Below are 17,010 nucleotides of genomic sequence, written 5' to 3'. Positions count from 1 at the left end.
CAGTTAGCTAATGGACAGACCTCTGCCATTGACCTATCAATTTGCTCCCCGATACTATTTTCAGCTATGCAATGGTCCACTCTGGATGATCCCATGGGCAGTGACCATTTTCCAATTGTTTGTAATCTGTTGACTACATAACCACCATTAGATGAACCCTGCAGGAAATGGAAATTCTTTAAAGCCAATTGAGCCAAATTTCAATCAGCAATCACTCTTGACAAAAAAGTATTCAATTACACCCCATAGATGAAGTTACTGATTATATTACATCCTGTCTTTTAGTTGCAGCTAAGTACTGAACTCCATTATCAAATCCCCCGTCCCGACGGCATTTCGACTACTGGTGGAACGAAGAGTGCACAAAAGCAAAGAAGGAAAAAAATAAAGCATTTAATTTATTCCGTCGATCTCCAACCACAGCTAATCTAATTATATACAAGAAACTAAGGGCAAAGGCGCGTTACATTAAAAAGCAGACCAATTCTTGGACTAGGTTCGCATCAACTATCAATAGAAACACTGACTCCAGACTAATATGGAAAAAAATTAGGCAGCTTTCTGGTAAGTTTCCAACTATTCCTTCCCCAATTCTCTCCTGCAATGGGCAAGAACTCTCTGTTCCTCTAGATATAGCCAATGCCTTGGGCAAAACATTTGCTGAAATATCGGCTGCATCAAAGTACACTCCAAAAAATTAAGACCGCCACCGAACAGAGACCTATCAACTTTCGAACCTCACTGTCACTTCCCTATAATCAGCCTCTGCAATATTGTGAACTTTTACAGGCCATCAGAACAACACGAAACAGTGCCCCTGGGCCAGATGGCATATTATGTCATGCTGCAGCATCTCGATGAGAAAAACTTACAACTGCTTCTAATCTTCTTTAACCGGATCTTCCTGGAAAATATTTATCCAACCTCTTGGCACCATGCTACAGTTTTGGCGTTTTTGAAACCTGGAAAAGATCCCTCCAATTCTAATAGTTACAGACCAATATCTCTGTCAAGTTGCCTTGGTAAAATTCTGGAAAAAATGATCCATAGTCGACTCACTTGGATCATTGAAACTCAACATCTACTGAGTAATTGTCAACATGGCTTTCGCAAAAACAGGTCATCCCTAGATCTGATGATCAAGGCGGAATATGAAATTCGCAATGCCTTTTTGAAAAACGAACACCTTGTCATGGTCTCCATTGATATAGAGAAGGCATTTGATACCACCTGGCGGTATGGTATTCTCAGTGACCTATATAATCTTGGTCTACGAGGCAACCTACCCATATTTATTAGCAACTTCCTGAAGAGCCGATCTTTCCAGGTGATATATCAAAATTCCCTTTCTGCTACATTCTCGCAGGAAGGAGTACCGCAAGGATCAGTTTTGAGTGCAACATTGTTTGCCCTTAGAATTGATTCCATTACAAAAGTACTCCCAAATACTGTAGAGGCTTACCTGTACGCTGATGATCTCGCTATTTCTTGCCATTCTCAGAACATGAGATCTATCGAAAGGCAATTGCAGATGTCCCTCAATAAAGTTCAAAAGTGGGCTGAGCTCAATGGATATCGTCTTTCCCAACAGAAAACAGTTGCAATCCACTTTTGCTGTCAACGCAAATTGCATGCAGATCCTGAACTTCGGATTTCAAATTCCACCATTCCGATTGCCAGCAATATGAAATTCTTGGGACTAATCCTGGACAGCAAGCTCAATTTCTTTGAGCATGTTAAATTAAGACGTACTGCGTGTCTTAAAAAGATCAACATGCTAAGAGCTTTATCTGCCCACTCTTGGGGAGCAGATCGTACAACTTTGCTGCTCCTATATAGAGCACTGATTAGATCCAGTTTAGATTATGGTGCTCCAGTTTATGATTCTGCCCGAAGGAGTGTGCTACGCTGGCTGGATCCTATTCAACATAATGCACTGCGGATTGCAATTGGTGCACACACCATCTCCAACTCAGAGCCTATACATTGAAGCTCATGAGCCCCCTTTGCATCTTCGTAGAAAAATGTTATTACTTAAATATGCAGCCAAAATACAAACTTGCTATTCGCATCCTATTCAGCCATACCTTTTTAATCAACCACTGGTTAATCTCTACAGAAATAAACAAAGTAAAATCCAACCAGCTGGCCTACGGCTCCTTGAAATATCACAGAACTGGAATGTTCCTCTCCACAATAGGCAACAGATAAAGAATTACTCTCATCCTCCATGGACTACCTTTCCTCAATGTCCTGTGATACCTATTTTCTTCAATGGGGAAAGAATTGGCTACCGGCTGTGACTATGCAACAACTCCATGCTAGCCATATTCAAACCAATGCTGACTTCTTGCCGCCATATACGGATGGTTCCAAATCTCTGTTAACAGTTGGAGCAGCAGCAGTGTTTCCCTCTGCTATCATATCAGCTTCTCTTCCACCTGAGTATAGCAACTTTTCAGCAGGACTGTATGCAATACAGATAGCTCTAGAAAATTTGACTCTACATCCATCTGCAAAATATATAATTTATACTGACTCTCTCAGCTCAATTAAAGCAATGCAGAATACATCACAAAAGAATCACCATATTTTAATGAAAATCAGGAGTTTGTTATTGCAGATTTATCACCGTCAACAACTAGTGAAGTTTTGCTGGATTCCAGCACATTTAGGCATAAAAGGGAATGAAGTGGCTGATACATCTGCCAAAAGTCCAGGTTCAGACCTAACTTCTGTCCCTATTCCAGCGCCCGATTATAATATCTTAATTCAAGCAGCATGCATTGCACAGTGGACAGAATTATGGCATAACCAAAGGAATAACAAACTTTTCCAGCTGAAACAATACCCAAAGTTCTGGCACTCCAGCAATCAGACAGTGCGGCGGGAAGAAGTGGTACTCACACGAATGAGAATAGGACACACCCATCTGACTCACCTCCATCTACTAATGGGCAATGATCCTCCTCAGTGTTCACACTGCTTAGAACATCTATCAGTCAAACACATTCTGATTGACTGTCCACAGTATCAACAACATCGAGCTGCAATATTTCAAAATCTGGCTAATCGTCGAGAACCATTGGCATTATATCATGTCGTTGGAGAGGACACAAGTGTTAATGAACTTTTCTCCTTTCTAAAACAAATTGGAGTGTATCATCTTATATAATAGGCTTCAAAACTGAAACTAATTTAAACTAGATTATTTTATAATACTCCTAGGAATAGGCGCACTATAGCCATAGCAGCTAATGCGCCAATAAACAACCATACCACACACTAAAATATTTTTATCGTTTTATGCTATATGAACGTTTTAAATCGTATATTCTTTTACAATAATATACAAAATATTTAAATTTTGTATTCTACATCTTTTTGACTTGGCGCATTATAGCCTTAGAGTTTTATGGCACATTAGCGTCTAAAACAAACTTGTTGCACACGAAAAAAAAAAAAAGGTTGGGTGGGGGTTAGGAGGCAGTAGGCTGACTGGCTTTATAATAAAATAATAGCCTTGTATACATACATACATACAATGAGTGTTTCAAAAAATAAAAGAAACAAATATAGACACACATAAAAACACAGGTCCACTTTAATAAAAATGGTTGTCGATGTTGTATTCTTTAAAATCTGATCATGACAAAACAGCAGAGAATACTCTGGATGACTAACAGTTGGTTGTATTTGTGCATGTCTGCTTATCAACCCAAAAGGGTAGTTTACAAATGATCACAGTAAAAATCTCTTAACTGGCCACGTGGTTTATCCAGAAGGTTCATCATTGTTATGGAAATTTTAATGTTTTTAGATATAACAATTCATGATAAAATGAAGCATCAGTTAAAAATTCTTTGTATGTATACATATGTAGAACAGAAACTATTTCCAAAAGTATGAGGTATACAAACATTTCAGGTACTTTCCTATATTGGGAAAAGCCAGGAAATGGCTGAACAGTGATAAGTTTTACAAACTTATTAAACTGCATGAAAATAAAACTTTGTGTGTTCATGATAAATTTCAACACTGAATTAAAAAAAAAAAAAAAAAAATTTGTACACATATGTACAGTATCAGTATACAACACAGTAACATTAAGTACAGTTAACCTGAAGCACCACAAACAAATATATCCCTTTCTTTTGCTCTCCCTTATTACAATCTCGAAAAGCACAGCTCTACTGAACTTTTAGATTATTAACATATCCTTATACATGATCACAGATGTGTGCATGTGCACATACAAGTTCTTCATCAGTACAATGCTAAATCACTGTACCATTTCTTCCACTGCACTGGGAATTATCAATATTAGCAGTTTTTTCTATATGGAAAGTGTCTGTCTGGGCATCAGAAATTGGTGGAGTATGGCTTGTTGCCAGTGGTAGCATTCCTTCTTGTGTGATTTCTGCAGACAAGGCACCCATCTGTTTGTCTGTATCTTTGCTTTCTTTTGGTGGCTTGTAGAGGAACCAAGCCATGAAAAAAAAGATAGATGATAATCCTTTCAGAGTAACTGCCAAAATCAACATATTTGTGCTGAGCCGTTTGTTATCATAGAAGAGACATGAACCTTGAGTGGGACAACTACTTTGCCATAATTCACAGCTGAGGTCGATCAAGGAGCCAAACAGCATTGGTGCTGGAATAGTTCCTAAAAAAAAAAAGGATAGGACGAAAAATGTATATTATAATCTTTAATTTCACTAACTTTGTCATATCATAAAAATCAAAAAAAAAAAAAAAAAACCAAACATTACTTGAATATGAAAAATCTAGAATTTTATTTATGTTCATTGTTATAAAGAAACATTCTCTTCTGGTCTGGGGTTTTTGGCTAGGATTTTCTTGAATGATTAGTTTTTTCCCTAAAGGGTAAAAACTAATCATTCAAGAGAGATGAAATTGTTTCCTAAGTAATATATAACCCAAACAAAAGTTAAGCATTTCAACTACAGAATTCTAAGCTGAGAAATAGACAGGCATATGTCTATTTCAAAACTGATGGTCAATATTTTAAAGGTGAACGGTACAGACTACAATATGCAAAAAAAAGCCCAGTAAACAAGGGTTGGCCCCGAGTGCCAAGCGATTTTTGGTGGGCATCTGTATGTGGTGAGAGGCCCCTGGTGCCAAGCGAATTCGAGGTCAAGCGATTTTTCTGCGATATATAGTGCTCATAAAAAGCGATTAAAGTTTTTTATAATTTCGTGCATTTCTATTAGCAGCTTTATTTCTAGATCGTTCTACACTTAAAAGCCACAAGTTAGAACAGAGAAAGGAAACTCACCTTTCTTTATTTATCCATATATTTCTATTTCCACCCACTAACTAACTAACACTTTAACCGCTTGGCCTCCTAGCAGCACTGCTCCTGCCTCCCCGTGGCGAGGCCGGAAATCTTGGCAAGTAAGACCACTTGCCATGGGCTAAAAGGAGCAAACACAGACCATCAGGATATTGAGAACGAAAATCCAAAGAGACAAAAGACTGATTGGATGGAGCAACCTTGCCCATCGTTCTTAATTATCCACTCTCTTACTAGTCAGCCCATTAATAAATTGTCTCCGTTTGTCATACAAAAACATCTGGAGGGTATTGCAGGATCTCCCAAGATGGCGAAGAGACTGCAATCGGGAGACTTACTAGTAGAAACCACCAACCACAGACATTCTGAGAAGCTGTTACGGCTTACACGTTTTGCTGGAATTACAGTTAAAATATCCCCGGACACAACCCTAAATTCATCTAAGGGTGTGATATCCAGTTGGGACTTATTAAACGTTACTGAGGAAGGGACAACACGTAATTGAAGCAAGACGAATAATGATTAAAAAAGATAATGTGCTTACACCTACAAGAAATATTATTCTCACCTTCAATACACCCAACTTACCCTCCTCTGTAAAAGCAGGTTATTTACTTTGCCGAATCCGGCCTGACATTCCAAACCCTTTAAGGTGTTACAAATGCCAAAAGTATGGCCACTCACAAACTGTATGCAGAGGAGTTCCTGTCTGTCCCAACTGTGGTTCCTCGGATCACATACAAAGTGACTGTACGACTACAAAAATGACCTGTCCAAATTGCAAAGGTGATCATCCTGCCTATTCCAGAACTTGTGGAAAACGGAGAAACAAATTGTAAAATACAAGGTCGAGAACAAAGTAAGTTACCCAGAAGCGAGAAGACTAGTGGCACCTACTATGAATAAAAATATTTCCTATGCTAATGCAGTTAAAAAATACCAAACAGTCTCTACTCAAACTAATGTTACAGTTCCTACTAATATTTCAATTTCAGATTGGGTTAGAACTGTCCTCTCTGAGGAAAAACCAAATGTACGTAAACAATAACCCAAACTCTCAGACCAAGCAAATAATACTCCTCTTACAATACCAGCGGAATCTCCTCCTCCAATGAGTGCTACCACACCATGTATTACAAATACAAATATAATCAAAAAATATTCGAGACACAACCATGGGGCGCCGGGTGCCAAGCGTTTCTGTGGGCAAGCGATTCTCGTGCGATTGAAAAGCGTTTTTGTCTAAGCGACTAGGTTCTCTTTTGTTTTCTCCCTTGATTATTAAACTTTTTCGGTAAGTAGCCCTTTTTCTTAAAAGCACTAAGAAGAGAGCCCAGAAGAAGGAAAGAACCTTTTTCTTTAATTAAATTAGTCTTACTAATTGTACTGGCCCCGGGTGCCAAGCGTTCCGTGGCCAAGCGATTATAGTGCGTCTCTGAAAGCGTTTTCTAAAAAGAGAATTTAAGCAATCAGTTTATATTTTTAGTTTCAAACACCGTTCTCTTTATTTCTATATTAGAGTAGCTGTCTCGCACTACAAAGAGTAGGCAGAAGCCCAGAAAGGAAAACCACCTTTCTGTTTCCTTTTTCTATTAGTACTAACTTACTAACACAGCCGCTTGGTCACCTCGTGGCACTGCTCCTGCCTCCCCGTGGCGGGGCCGGAAACCTGGGTGGTAAAGCAAACCCCCAGGGCCAAAAGGAGCAAAACATGGATTTCGACAACTTTCCCCCGATCCAGACAGCAAATCCTAACTCATTGGATTTGCACCATCCCGATGATGACACAAACACCAGAAAGAGACTGAAGACGGATGCTTGCAGGATAGAACATCCTACTTTCCTGATCTTGCATTCTTTAACAAACCAGGCCATAGGCAATCTATCTCCATTTCTCATACAGAAATGTCTGGAAAGTGTAGCAGGTTCCCCGAAAATGGTGAGACGTCTAAAATCTGGCGACCTACTGGTTGAGACCACCAGTTCCAAACACTCTGAGTCCCTTCTGAAACTCTCCACATTTGGTGGAATTTCAGTCAAGGTGTCACCACATGCTACACTCAATACCTCCAAAGGTGTCATCTCAGAATGGGACCTAATGAATGTCTCAGAGGAGGAAATTGTAAATGAATTGCAAGATCAGAAGGTCACACAGGCGAAAAGAATTATGCTGAAGAAAGATGGCGAACTTATCCCAACTCGAAGCATCATACTGACATTTAGTTCACCAAACCTACCTACATCGGTGAAAGCCGGGTATCTGAACTGCCGCATTCGCCCGTATATTCCAAATCCATTAAGATGTTATAAATGTCAGAAATTCGGACACTCCCAAACAGTCTGTCGAGGTGATGCTGTATGCCCTAACTGTGGCTCGAAGGAGCATACCCAAGCTGAATGTAAATCACAGTCCTCGCTCTGCCCTAATTGCAAAGGCAACCACCCAGCCTTCTCTAAAACATGTGACCAATGGAAATATGAAAAGAAAATTCAGAAGTACAAGGTAGAAAAAAAAGTCTCATTTTCAGAAGCAAGGAAACAAATACAGCAAGTGATACCAAAACATACATATGCTGATGCTACCAAAAGATTTCATACAATATCTGTTCAGACTGACACATCAATACCACCAAACATTTCTATTTCGGCCCCGAGTGCCAAGCGATAGTGACAAGCGATTTTTCTCTGCGACTCATAAAGTGATCTTTGAAAGTGATATAGTTCTATTTTTTGTTGTACGATTTTCTCCTGTTTTGTTCACTTAAAGCGGTTCTTCACTTAAAAAGTCTTACGTAAGAACCCAGAAAGGGAATCTACCTTTCTTTCTTAGTATTTATATTAAATACTCACACTCTACTAACCTTAATATCCGCTTGGTCACTGGTGGCACTGCTCCTGCCTCCACGTGGCGGGGCTGGTAGTCTGGGAGAAGAAAGTACTTCTCCCAGGGCTAAAAGGAGTAAACATGGATACTAATGACTTCCCACGATTAGAGCCAAAGAGCTCGCAACAAGACAACCACGAAACTGATCATGACTTTTCATTGTCGAAAAGACTAAAAAAGGATGCAAACAAGCAGGAAGCTCCAGCTTTCCTGATCATCCATTCTCTGTCTTCACAATCTGTCAGCAAGCTTTCGCCTTTCATCATACAACGATGCCTTGTAAATGCAGCAGCATCTCCAAAAATGGTGAAACGCCTTCAATCTGGCGACTTGCTAATAGAGACCTCTCTTCCAAGACACTCTGACCTCCTGTTAAAACTTACATCTTTAAGTGGAATTCCAATCCAAGTCACTCCACACAACACCCTGAATTCTTCCAAGGGAGTGATCAGTGAATGGGACCTATTGAACGTTTCTGAGGAAGAAATAATTCAGGAACTAAAAGATCAAAATGTAACTCAGGCCAAGAGAATCATGATACGAAAAGACGGCATCTTAGTCCCAACCCGTAGCATAATTTTAACCTTTAGTTCGCCGAATCTACCATCCTCGGTTAAAGCAGGCTATTTAAACTGTCGTGTTCGGCCCTATATCCCGAACCCTCTGAGATGCTACAAATGTCAGAAATTTGGCCACTCCCAGACAGCATGCCGTGGAGATGCAACATGTCCAAACTGCGGATGCACAACTCACACTCAATCTGAATGCAAGGCACAAACTCCGCAGTGTCCTAATTGCAAGGGCAATCATCCAGCCTACTCCAAAGATTGTGATCTTTGGAAGTTAGGAAAAAAAAATACAGAAATACAAGACAGAAAATAAAGTATCTTTTCAAGAAGCTAGAAGACAAGTAAAATCAAGTATTCCAAAAACTACTTATGCTTCGGCTGCCCATAGTTATAAATCGGTAGCATGTCAAACAGAAGTGTCAGTCTCTCCAGATAAATCGATCGCCGACTGGGCTCGATCTGTACTATCAACTCAGCCTACATCTGAATCACAGTTAGTGGACCAAAGTAATAATACGCCACTCACAATTCCAACTCAAAACCTAACCCACAATACAGTGGCAGAAAAAGTACATAAATCAGATAGTGTGGAGGTGAAACAACCAACAAGCATGGATACAGATGATATGCCCAACCAAGAAGATTTTCTTGAATTATATGCAGATGGAGACATGGAGGATAAAAATGATTCAGGACGCCCTTCTTTTCCTAGAAAAGACAAATCTAAATCTGACCGTCACAAACAACCTACGCATAAAAAGCAGACAGATTCAGCTTCCTCTTACAAAACCAAATAATGGAACATATTATACAATGGAACTGTAGAGGTCTTCGCAGTAACTTAGATGATATATACGAATTAATTCATCACTATAAACCTCTTGCAATGTGCTTACAAGAAACTAATTTGACATCACTGGTCTCAGTCTCAATCAAAAATTACACTGTATTCAGGCAAGACAGGACTGTGTCTAATAACGCTCATGGCGGAGTAGCGATACTCGTGGATTCCACCATCCCCGCCAGACGTATTCCCTTACGAACATCCTTAGAAGCTGTTGCCACGCGTGTTGTTAGTGGTATTACTTTGACATTGGCTTCCATTTATCTTCCGCCCAATCATCAATATACTATTCAGGAACTTGAAGATCTTGTTATGCAGTTACCATCACCGTTTTGTTTACTAGGAGACTTTAATGCACATCACCCATTATGGGGTTCCCCCACCTCAGACAGACGGGGTAAGCTGATCGAAACGTTGATTGATAGGCAGAATTTATCATTACTGAATACTGGGTCTCCTACATATGTGCATCTCCCTACTGCTCAATATCTGCTATAGATCTTTCCATATGTTCCCCAATCCTCTTTCCAAGTATAGATTGGATACCTCTGAATGATCCTTATAGTAGTGACCATTATCCATTAATCTGCAAAATTCAAACATCCTGTTCCTACCCAATAGAAAGTCCAATTAAATGGAAATTTTCAAAGGCTGATTGGGAAAAATACAGATCGCACATCTCATTTGACAACGATATCATTCAGTCCGGTTCCATCAATAGCGTTACTGAGCATATCACAAATCAAATGCTGGCGGCTGCATCCGTCGCAGTTCCTCAATATCAAGCAAGTAATAGACGAAAATTAAATTACTGGTGGAATGAAGATTGCAATAATGCAAAAAAAGAGAAAAACAAAGCATGGAATCTTTTCCGCAAAAATCCTACCACCCCCAATCTTATTAACTATAAACGGCTCAGAGCTAAAGCTCGCTACATCAGACGCAAAGCAAAAAAAGAAACTTGGATTAAATTCGCCTCATCAGTTAATAAAAATACCGATATCAGATTAATCTGGAGAAAAATAAAATGTTTAAACAATAAATTTCCTCCTCTATCCACCCAGCTACTAAACTGGAATGGACAAGAACTCTCTAATCCCACAGATATATCAAATGCACTGGGAATTGTATTTTCTCTGTTGTCTTCTTGTAATGCTTATGATCAATCATTCCAAAAACGTAAAACCGTTGCAGAGAGATCCAAACTGAATTACGCTGACAATTCGGCTTTATCGTATAATCAGCCATTTACCATGTTCGAGCTACAGCAAGCTCTTACCAACTCAAGAAACAGTGCTGCTGGCCCTGATGGGTTATATTATGTAATGCTCCGAAATCTGGATCAAAGATCACTGTTTTCGCTGCTCATATTTTATAATCGAATATTTTCTGAACATACCCTCCCCAGCTCCTGGAGTCATTCTTATGTAATACCGATTGCAAAACCCGGTAAAGATCATTCGGTTCCTCAAAATTACAGACCGATATCCCTCACCAGCTGTCTCAGCAAAACTCTTGAGAAAATGATACATGGCCGTCTCACCTGGTTCCTCGAGTCTCAAAACTTGATAAATAAAGAACAATTTGGATTCCGGAAAAACCGATCCGCCTTGGATCTTATGATCAAAGCTGAGTCAAATATCAGAAATGCTTTCATCAAAAAGGAACATCTCGTCATGGTCTGTCTTGACGTTGAGAAAGCCTTTGACACTACGTGGCGTTTTGGAATCTTAAAGGATCTACATTCTCTTGGCCTGAGAGGTAATTTACCATATTTTATCCAAAATTTTCTTCAACGGAGATCCTTTCAAGTTCGTTATCGGGGAACCCTCTCTAAAATCTTTATCCAAGAAGAAGGAATTCCACAGGGATCTGTTCTCAGCGCTACCTTGTTTGCAATGAGAATAAACCATATAATTGAACTCATTCCGAAAACGGTGGATTCATACCTTTTCGCAGATGATCTCTCGATTTCCTGTCATTCTCAAAACATGCATTACATTGAACGCCAACTTCAAATATCAATGAATCGCATCCTGACATGGATGACACAAAATGGTTATAGACTATCCAGCCAGAAATCTACTGCCATACACTTCTGCTCTAGACGCAATATGCATCCTGAACCTGAGCTGCAATTGAATAACCATCCTCTTCCCATAACTGACTGTACTCGTCTACTGGGATTGTTCTTTGACAATAAGTTAAATTTCCAAAAGCACATTGAACATCTCCGGACTACTTGTCAAAAAAAACTGAACATTCTCAGAGTCTTATCAGCCACAACATGGGGAGCAGATCGCCAAAGCCTGCTACATATATATAGATCCATAATCAGATCTCGACTGGACTACGGTGCCCCTGTCTTCGATTCTGCTAGGGAGAGCGCTTTATCTCGCCTCAATCCTATTCAACATTCAGCTCTCAGAACAGCACTAGGTGCGTTCAGAACATCTCCAGTGCAAAGCTTGTATGTTGAAGCTCATGAACCTCCCCTAAATATCAGGAGAAAGATGCTGCTGCTGAATTATGCAACCAAGATCCAAAGCCAGATGACCCATCCTAATTGGCCAATACTCTACAATCCACAGTTTATGACCTTATACAGAAACAAACCACAGACAGTTCGGCCTGCTGGTATTAGATTAAAACAGCTAGCAGAAGATTGGGATGTACACTTCAATAAAATTTTACGAGATCCTATAGATCCTGATCCTCCATGGTCTGTCATCACACCATCTTGTGACAATTATTTCTACCAGTGGGGTAAACACTCTCTATCAGATATTAATATCCAGCAGCTACACATAGCGCATACTCAACGTTATCCTGACTTCGCTAAAATCTATACAGATGGATCGAAGTCTGAGAGTGGATCAGGCGCAGCAGTAGTACTCCCAGATACTACCATTTCTCTATCTCTCCCAACAGAGTGCAGTAGCTACACAACTGAATTATATGCCATAAAGCTTGCTATAGAAAGTATTTTCCATATGTCAATTCAAAAGAGCTTAATTTACACAGACTCGCAGAGTTCCTTATCAGCCTTGCAAAACAATTCCCCGTCTACTCACCCTCTATTAAAGCTCATTAGAACAGAGTTGATACGTCTGAGAGAGTGCCAACAAAAGGTTATTTTCTGCTGGATACCTGGTCATACTGGAATACCAGGAAATGAAATTGCAGATGATGCTGCCAAACATCCATCTAGAGCAGCCCCAACAAATTTCTTAATACCGTTTACTGATTATAAAATGAAGATCCGAAGTATATGTAAAGATCGATGGACTCTACAATGGCAAGCACAAATTCATAATAAACTTTTTCAAATTAAACCTGTACCAAAATTATGGGCCTCTAGCCTCATTACTAACAGAAAAGAAGAAGTAATCCTAACCAGAGCCAGAATCGGTCATACTCATTTAACTCATTTGTTCCTCCTCTCAGGGAATGACCCTCCTGAGTGTAATCATTGTCATACACCACTTACAGTGAAACACATACTTCTAGAATGTACTCTGTATCATAATGCTCGACTAATGTCATTCAGTTCTCTAGCAAGCTTAAAGGTACCATTGTCACTTAGCCATATCATAGGCGAAAAATCAAACATCGCAGAATTCTTCTCCTTCCTAAAACAAATAGGAATGTATAGCCGTTTCTAATTGCTTCTACATGAAACAAACAGGCAGTATGAACCACTTTTCTAAGTGCAATATGGCCTAAGTAGCCATTGCACTTAAAACCCCATAAACAACAACAACAACAATTTCTATTTCTGAGTGGGCTCGATCTATACTCTCTTCCGTACCACAGTCCTCAAAGCAACAGACTTCAACCAGATCTTGTAACACACCAGTTACGATACCACCTGTTGCTGCTGCAACTTCCGTAAGACCTGCTCAAAAAGAAAATGCTGATCCCATTAATAAGCAGCATGCTGAATCCTCTTCCGCTATGGACACAAATGAGACTTGCAATCAAGAAGAAAATGAAACCATTTTGGAAATCCATCCAGAAGACGAAATAGAAACCAGACCTGTTTTTTCAAAGAGAGAGAAGATGAAAGCTGACCGCCTGAAACAGATTTCCAAAAAGCAGACAGATGCAGCTACTCCATATAAACCCAAACAATGAAAAACATCGTACAATGGAATTGCAGAGGCTTTCGCAGCAATATTGACGACATCCACGAAATAATTACGAACCATAATCCAATTGGAATCTGCTTACAGGAGACATATTTAACACCGCAGTTGTCTCCCTCGATAAAAAATTATACTCTCTTTCGGCAAGACAGACTTACAACCACAAATGCTCATGGAGGGGTAGCCATACTCGTGGACTCACGAGTCCCTTGTAAACGCATTCCGCTACAAACTGCCATTGAAGCCGTTGCCACGCGAATAGCGATTGGCATTAACCTAACCCTGGTTTCCATCTACCTGCCACCCAGTGATCCTTGTACGTTTCAAGAACTTCAAGATCTCATTTTGCAGTTGCCAACTCCTTTCTGTTTATTGGGCGACTTCAATGGACATATGGCCCCGGGTGCCAAGCGAATTCGAGGTCAAGCTATTTTTCTGCGAAAACAGAGTGCTCATAAAAAGCGATTAAAGTTTTTTCTAATTTCCTACGTTTCTATTAGCAGCTTTATTTCTATATCGTTCTACACTTAAAAGCCACAAGTTAGAACAGAGAAAGGAAACTCACCTTTCTTTATTTATCCATATATTTCTATTTTCGCCCCTCAACGTGGGCACCTGTACGTGGTGAGGGGACCTCCCAGTGATGCTGCTGGGTTTCCAGATTAGCATCACTGGGATCTAACGCCCATACCTTGGTTCCAGGGTTACATCTTTGGAATCCGGCGTGTGCAGCCGTGCGCCGCGACCCGTGGAAGCGGAAAGGGGGATCCTGGTGGTTGAGGGGCCCAGCCTTAATACACCACTTTGGCCCCTGCTTCGACAAGACGGGCGGTCCCGGACCGGCTCGACTGGGATCAATCGGCGGGTGGTTCTATACTGCTAGGGTCAACTGCGTTCCAATAAGTCTCCCTCCCTTTGGTCCTGGGACGGGATAAAGACTTATTGGTAACGTGGGTATGGTGTTCTAAGCGAACTCGGCGTCCCATTCGTGTACGCAGTACCTGCTAGTTCACGGGTGGGCGCCCCCTCGTAGGGCTCCGTGGTGGGTGAGGTACTTAGGCATCAGACATTTTTTCTTTACTCTCATGAGTAATTTAAATCCTTCTTCTGGGGCCCCAACAAGGCCCCTACCTAATCGATCGTTAGATGAGAGTGAAAGTAATTCAGCTAAAAGAGCCAGAACTGAGGAGAAAACAACATCTGTGACACCTCTTTTCCTCATTCTCCATTCCACCGGAGAGCAGTCACTTGGGAAAATGTCACCCTTCTTCATCCAGAAAGGATTAGAAGGGATGGCAGGTTCACCCAAATCCGTAAAACGGCTGCGTTCTGGAGATATTCTAATAGAAGCATCAAATGTAAATCAAGCTGAAAAGTTTTTGAAAGCCACATCTATAGGGGGAATACCCATCATCACAACCCCTCACAAAACTTTGAACTCTTCAAGAGGTGTGATATCAGAGTGGGATCTTCTTCACGTTTCTGAAGAAGAGATCTGCTCTGAATTAAAAGAACAAGGAGTAACAGCTGTCAAGCGAATATCCATGCGTAAGGATGGGAATCTTGTCCCTACCCGAGTTCTCATCCTAACATTCAACACCCCAAGGCCTCCAAGTTCCATCAAGGCAGGGTACTTAAACTGCCCAGTGAGGATTTACGTTCCAAACCCACTGAGGTGTTTTAAATGTCAAAAGTACGGCCACTCACAAACAGCTTGTCGTGGTAACCCTGCCTGTGCTCGATGTGGTGCTAAAGATCACGAGAGCAAGGAATGTATAGCTCCTAAGCCTAACTGTATTAACTGCCAAGGAGAGCACCCTGCATACTCTCGAGCATGCCAGCGGTGGAAGGACGAAAAGGAGATACAAAAGTTAAAAACGGAGCTAAACATCTCCTACCCAGAGGCCAGAAAACGCATACAACCAATAAATAGCGGAAAGCCTTCATATGCTCAGAAGGTTTCTGCGAAGTGCACTATCGGTACACAAACAGATATGACTATACCACCAAGAGAGTCATGCACGCCGATTGCACGTTATTTATTGAGTTCACAAAAGCCCACCACAAAAACACAATCAGCTGCTACTCCAATATCCGTACCTCCTAGTGCTCCACCACTAACAAAACCAAGTGGTAAAAAAGAGCAACCAAAATTAACAGAATCAATGGATGTAGTGGACAAGGAGGTACCGGACGATTCAGTCTTGCAACTCTTCGTGGAGGAAGAAATGGACACCGGACAGCGTCCATTCTTCCCCAAAAAAGATAAAGCCAAGACTGATAAAAGTAAGCCCTCAGCACCTCGGAAGCCGCCTGATGGACCCACCAAGCCAAAATAATGGCTAAATTCCTACAATGGAATTGTCGTGGATTCCGGCGAAATACAGATGACATCAAGGCCCTCCTGCAAAAGCACGAGCCAGTTTGCTTTTGCTTGCAGGAGACTTATCTAAAGGCAAATGATGATCCCACCCTGCATAACATCACAATCTTTCGTAAGGATAGAATTGCGGATGGTCCTGCTCATGGAGGAGTGGCTATCCTTGTGAGTAATCAGACCCCAGTTCAGCCTTTGCTAATTACAACCAGCATAGAGGCTGTTGCAATTCGCCTTACAGTGGGATTTTTATTAACGGTCTGCTCTATTTATTTGCCACCTGGGACTGACATCTCCCAGGAAGACCTTGATGATCTTCTAACGCAGTTGCCACCCCCTTTCTTACTTCTTGGGGATTTTAATGGACATAACACCCTGTGGGGTAGTGCTAACATCAATGGAAGGGGACGGGTCATAGAGCGTATGCTCAATGACAATGCCCTTTCCCTTCTAAATACTGGAACAAACACCTTCTTCCATATGCCTACCCGTACTTTTTCTGCCATTGATCTCTCTATCTGCTCCCCTTCTCTACTCCCATCACTCACTTGGGAAGTGGAGGAGAATCCATACGGAAGTGATCACTTCCCTGTGATAACCTTGTTACACAGTGGGAGACCATGTCTTCCTTTTAGGTTACCACGGTGGAAGTTTGATCAGGCTGACTGGAATGCCTTCCAACATCAGGCAAATTTTGAACTCAGTACAGTCAGTCAGGAGCCTATCAATGACGCAGTAACGTACATCACAGAAATCATTGTCCAAGCAGCTGCGAATGCTGTTCCAAAAACATCTGCCCGGTTTCCACCATTTCCCAAACCTTGGTGGAATTCACAATGCACAGCAGCAAAAAAGGCTCAAAACAAAG

The 17,010-nt window shown here is 40.9% G+C and overlaps 1 protein-coding gene across 2 annotated transcripts in view; it reads right to left on the bottom strand.

Moving 5' to 3' along the window:
• Positions 1 to 3,610: 3,610 nt before the first annotated feature.
• Positions 3,611 to 17,010, bottom strand: part of LOC150077208 (solute carrier organic anion transporter family member 4A1-like) — a 748,389-nt gene continuing 734,989 nt past the window's right edge. For both annotated transcript variants that reach the window (XM_090386038.1, XM_090386039.1), the window contains one exon: positions 3,611 to 4,666. In XM_090386038.1, coding sequence (XP_090242164.1) covers positions 4,278 to 4,666 — 389 coding nt within the window. In that variant the 3' untranslated portion in view covers positions 3,611 to 4,277. The remainder of the gene's footprint in view (positions 4,667 to 17,010) is intronic.

Source organism: Mastigoproctus giganteus, chromosome 12 (genome assembly GCF_048544385.1).
Source record: "Mastigoproctus giganteus isolate SK-2022 chromosome 12, ASM4854438v1, whole genome shotgun sequence".
NCBI classification, from domain to species: domain Eukaryota; kingdom Metazoa; phylum Arthropoda; class Arachnida; order Uropygi; family Thelyphonidae; genus Mastigoproctus; species Mastigoproctus giganteus.
This window is presented reverse-complemented; position numbering and strand designations above follow the sequence as displayed.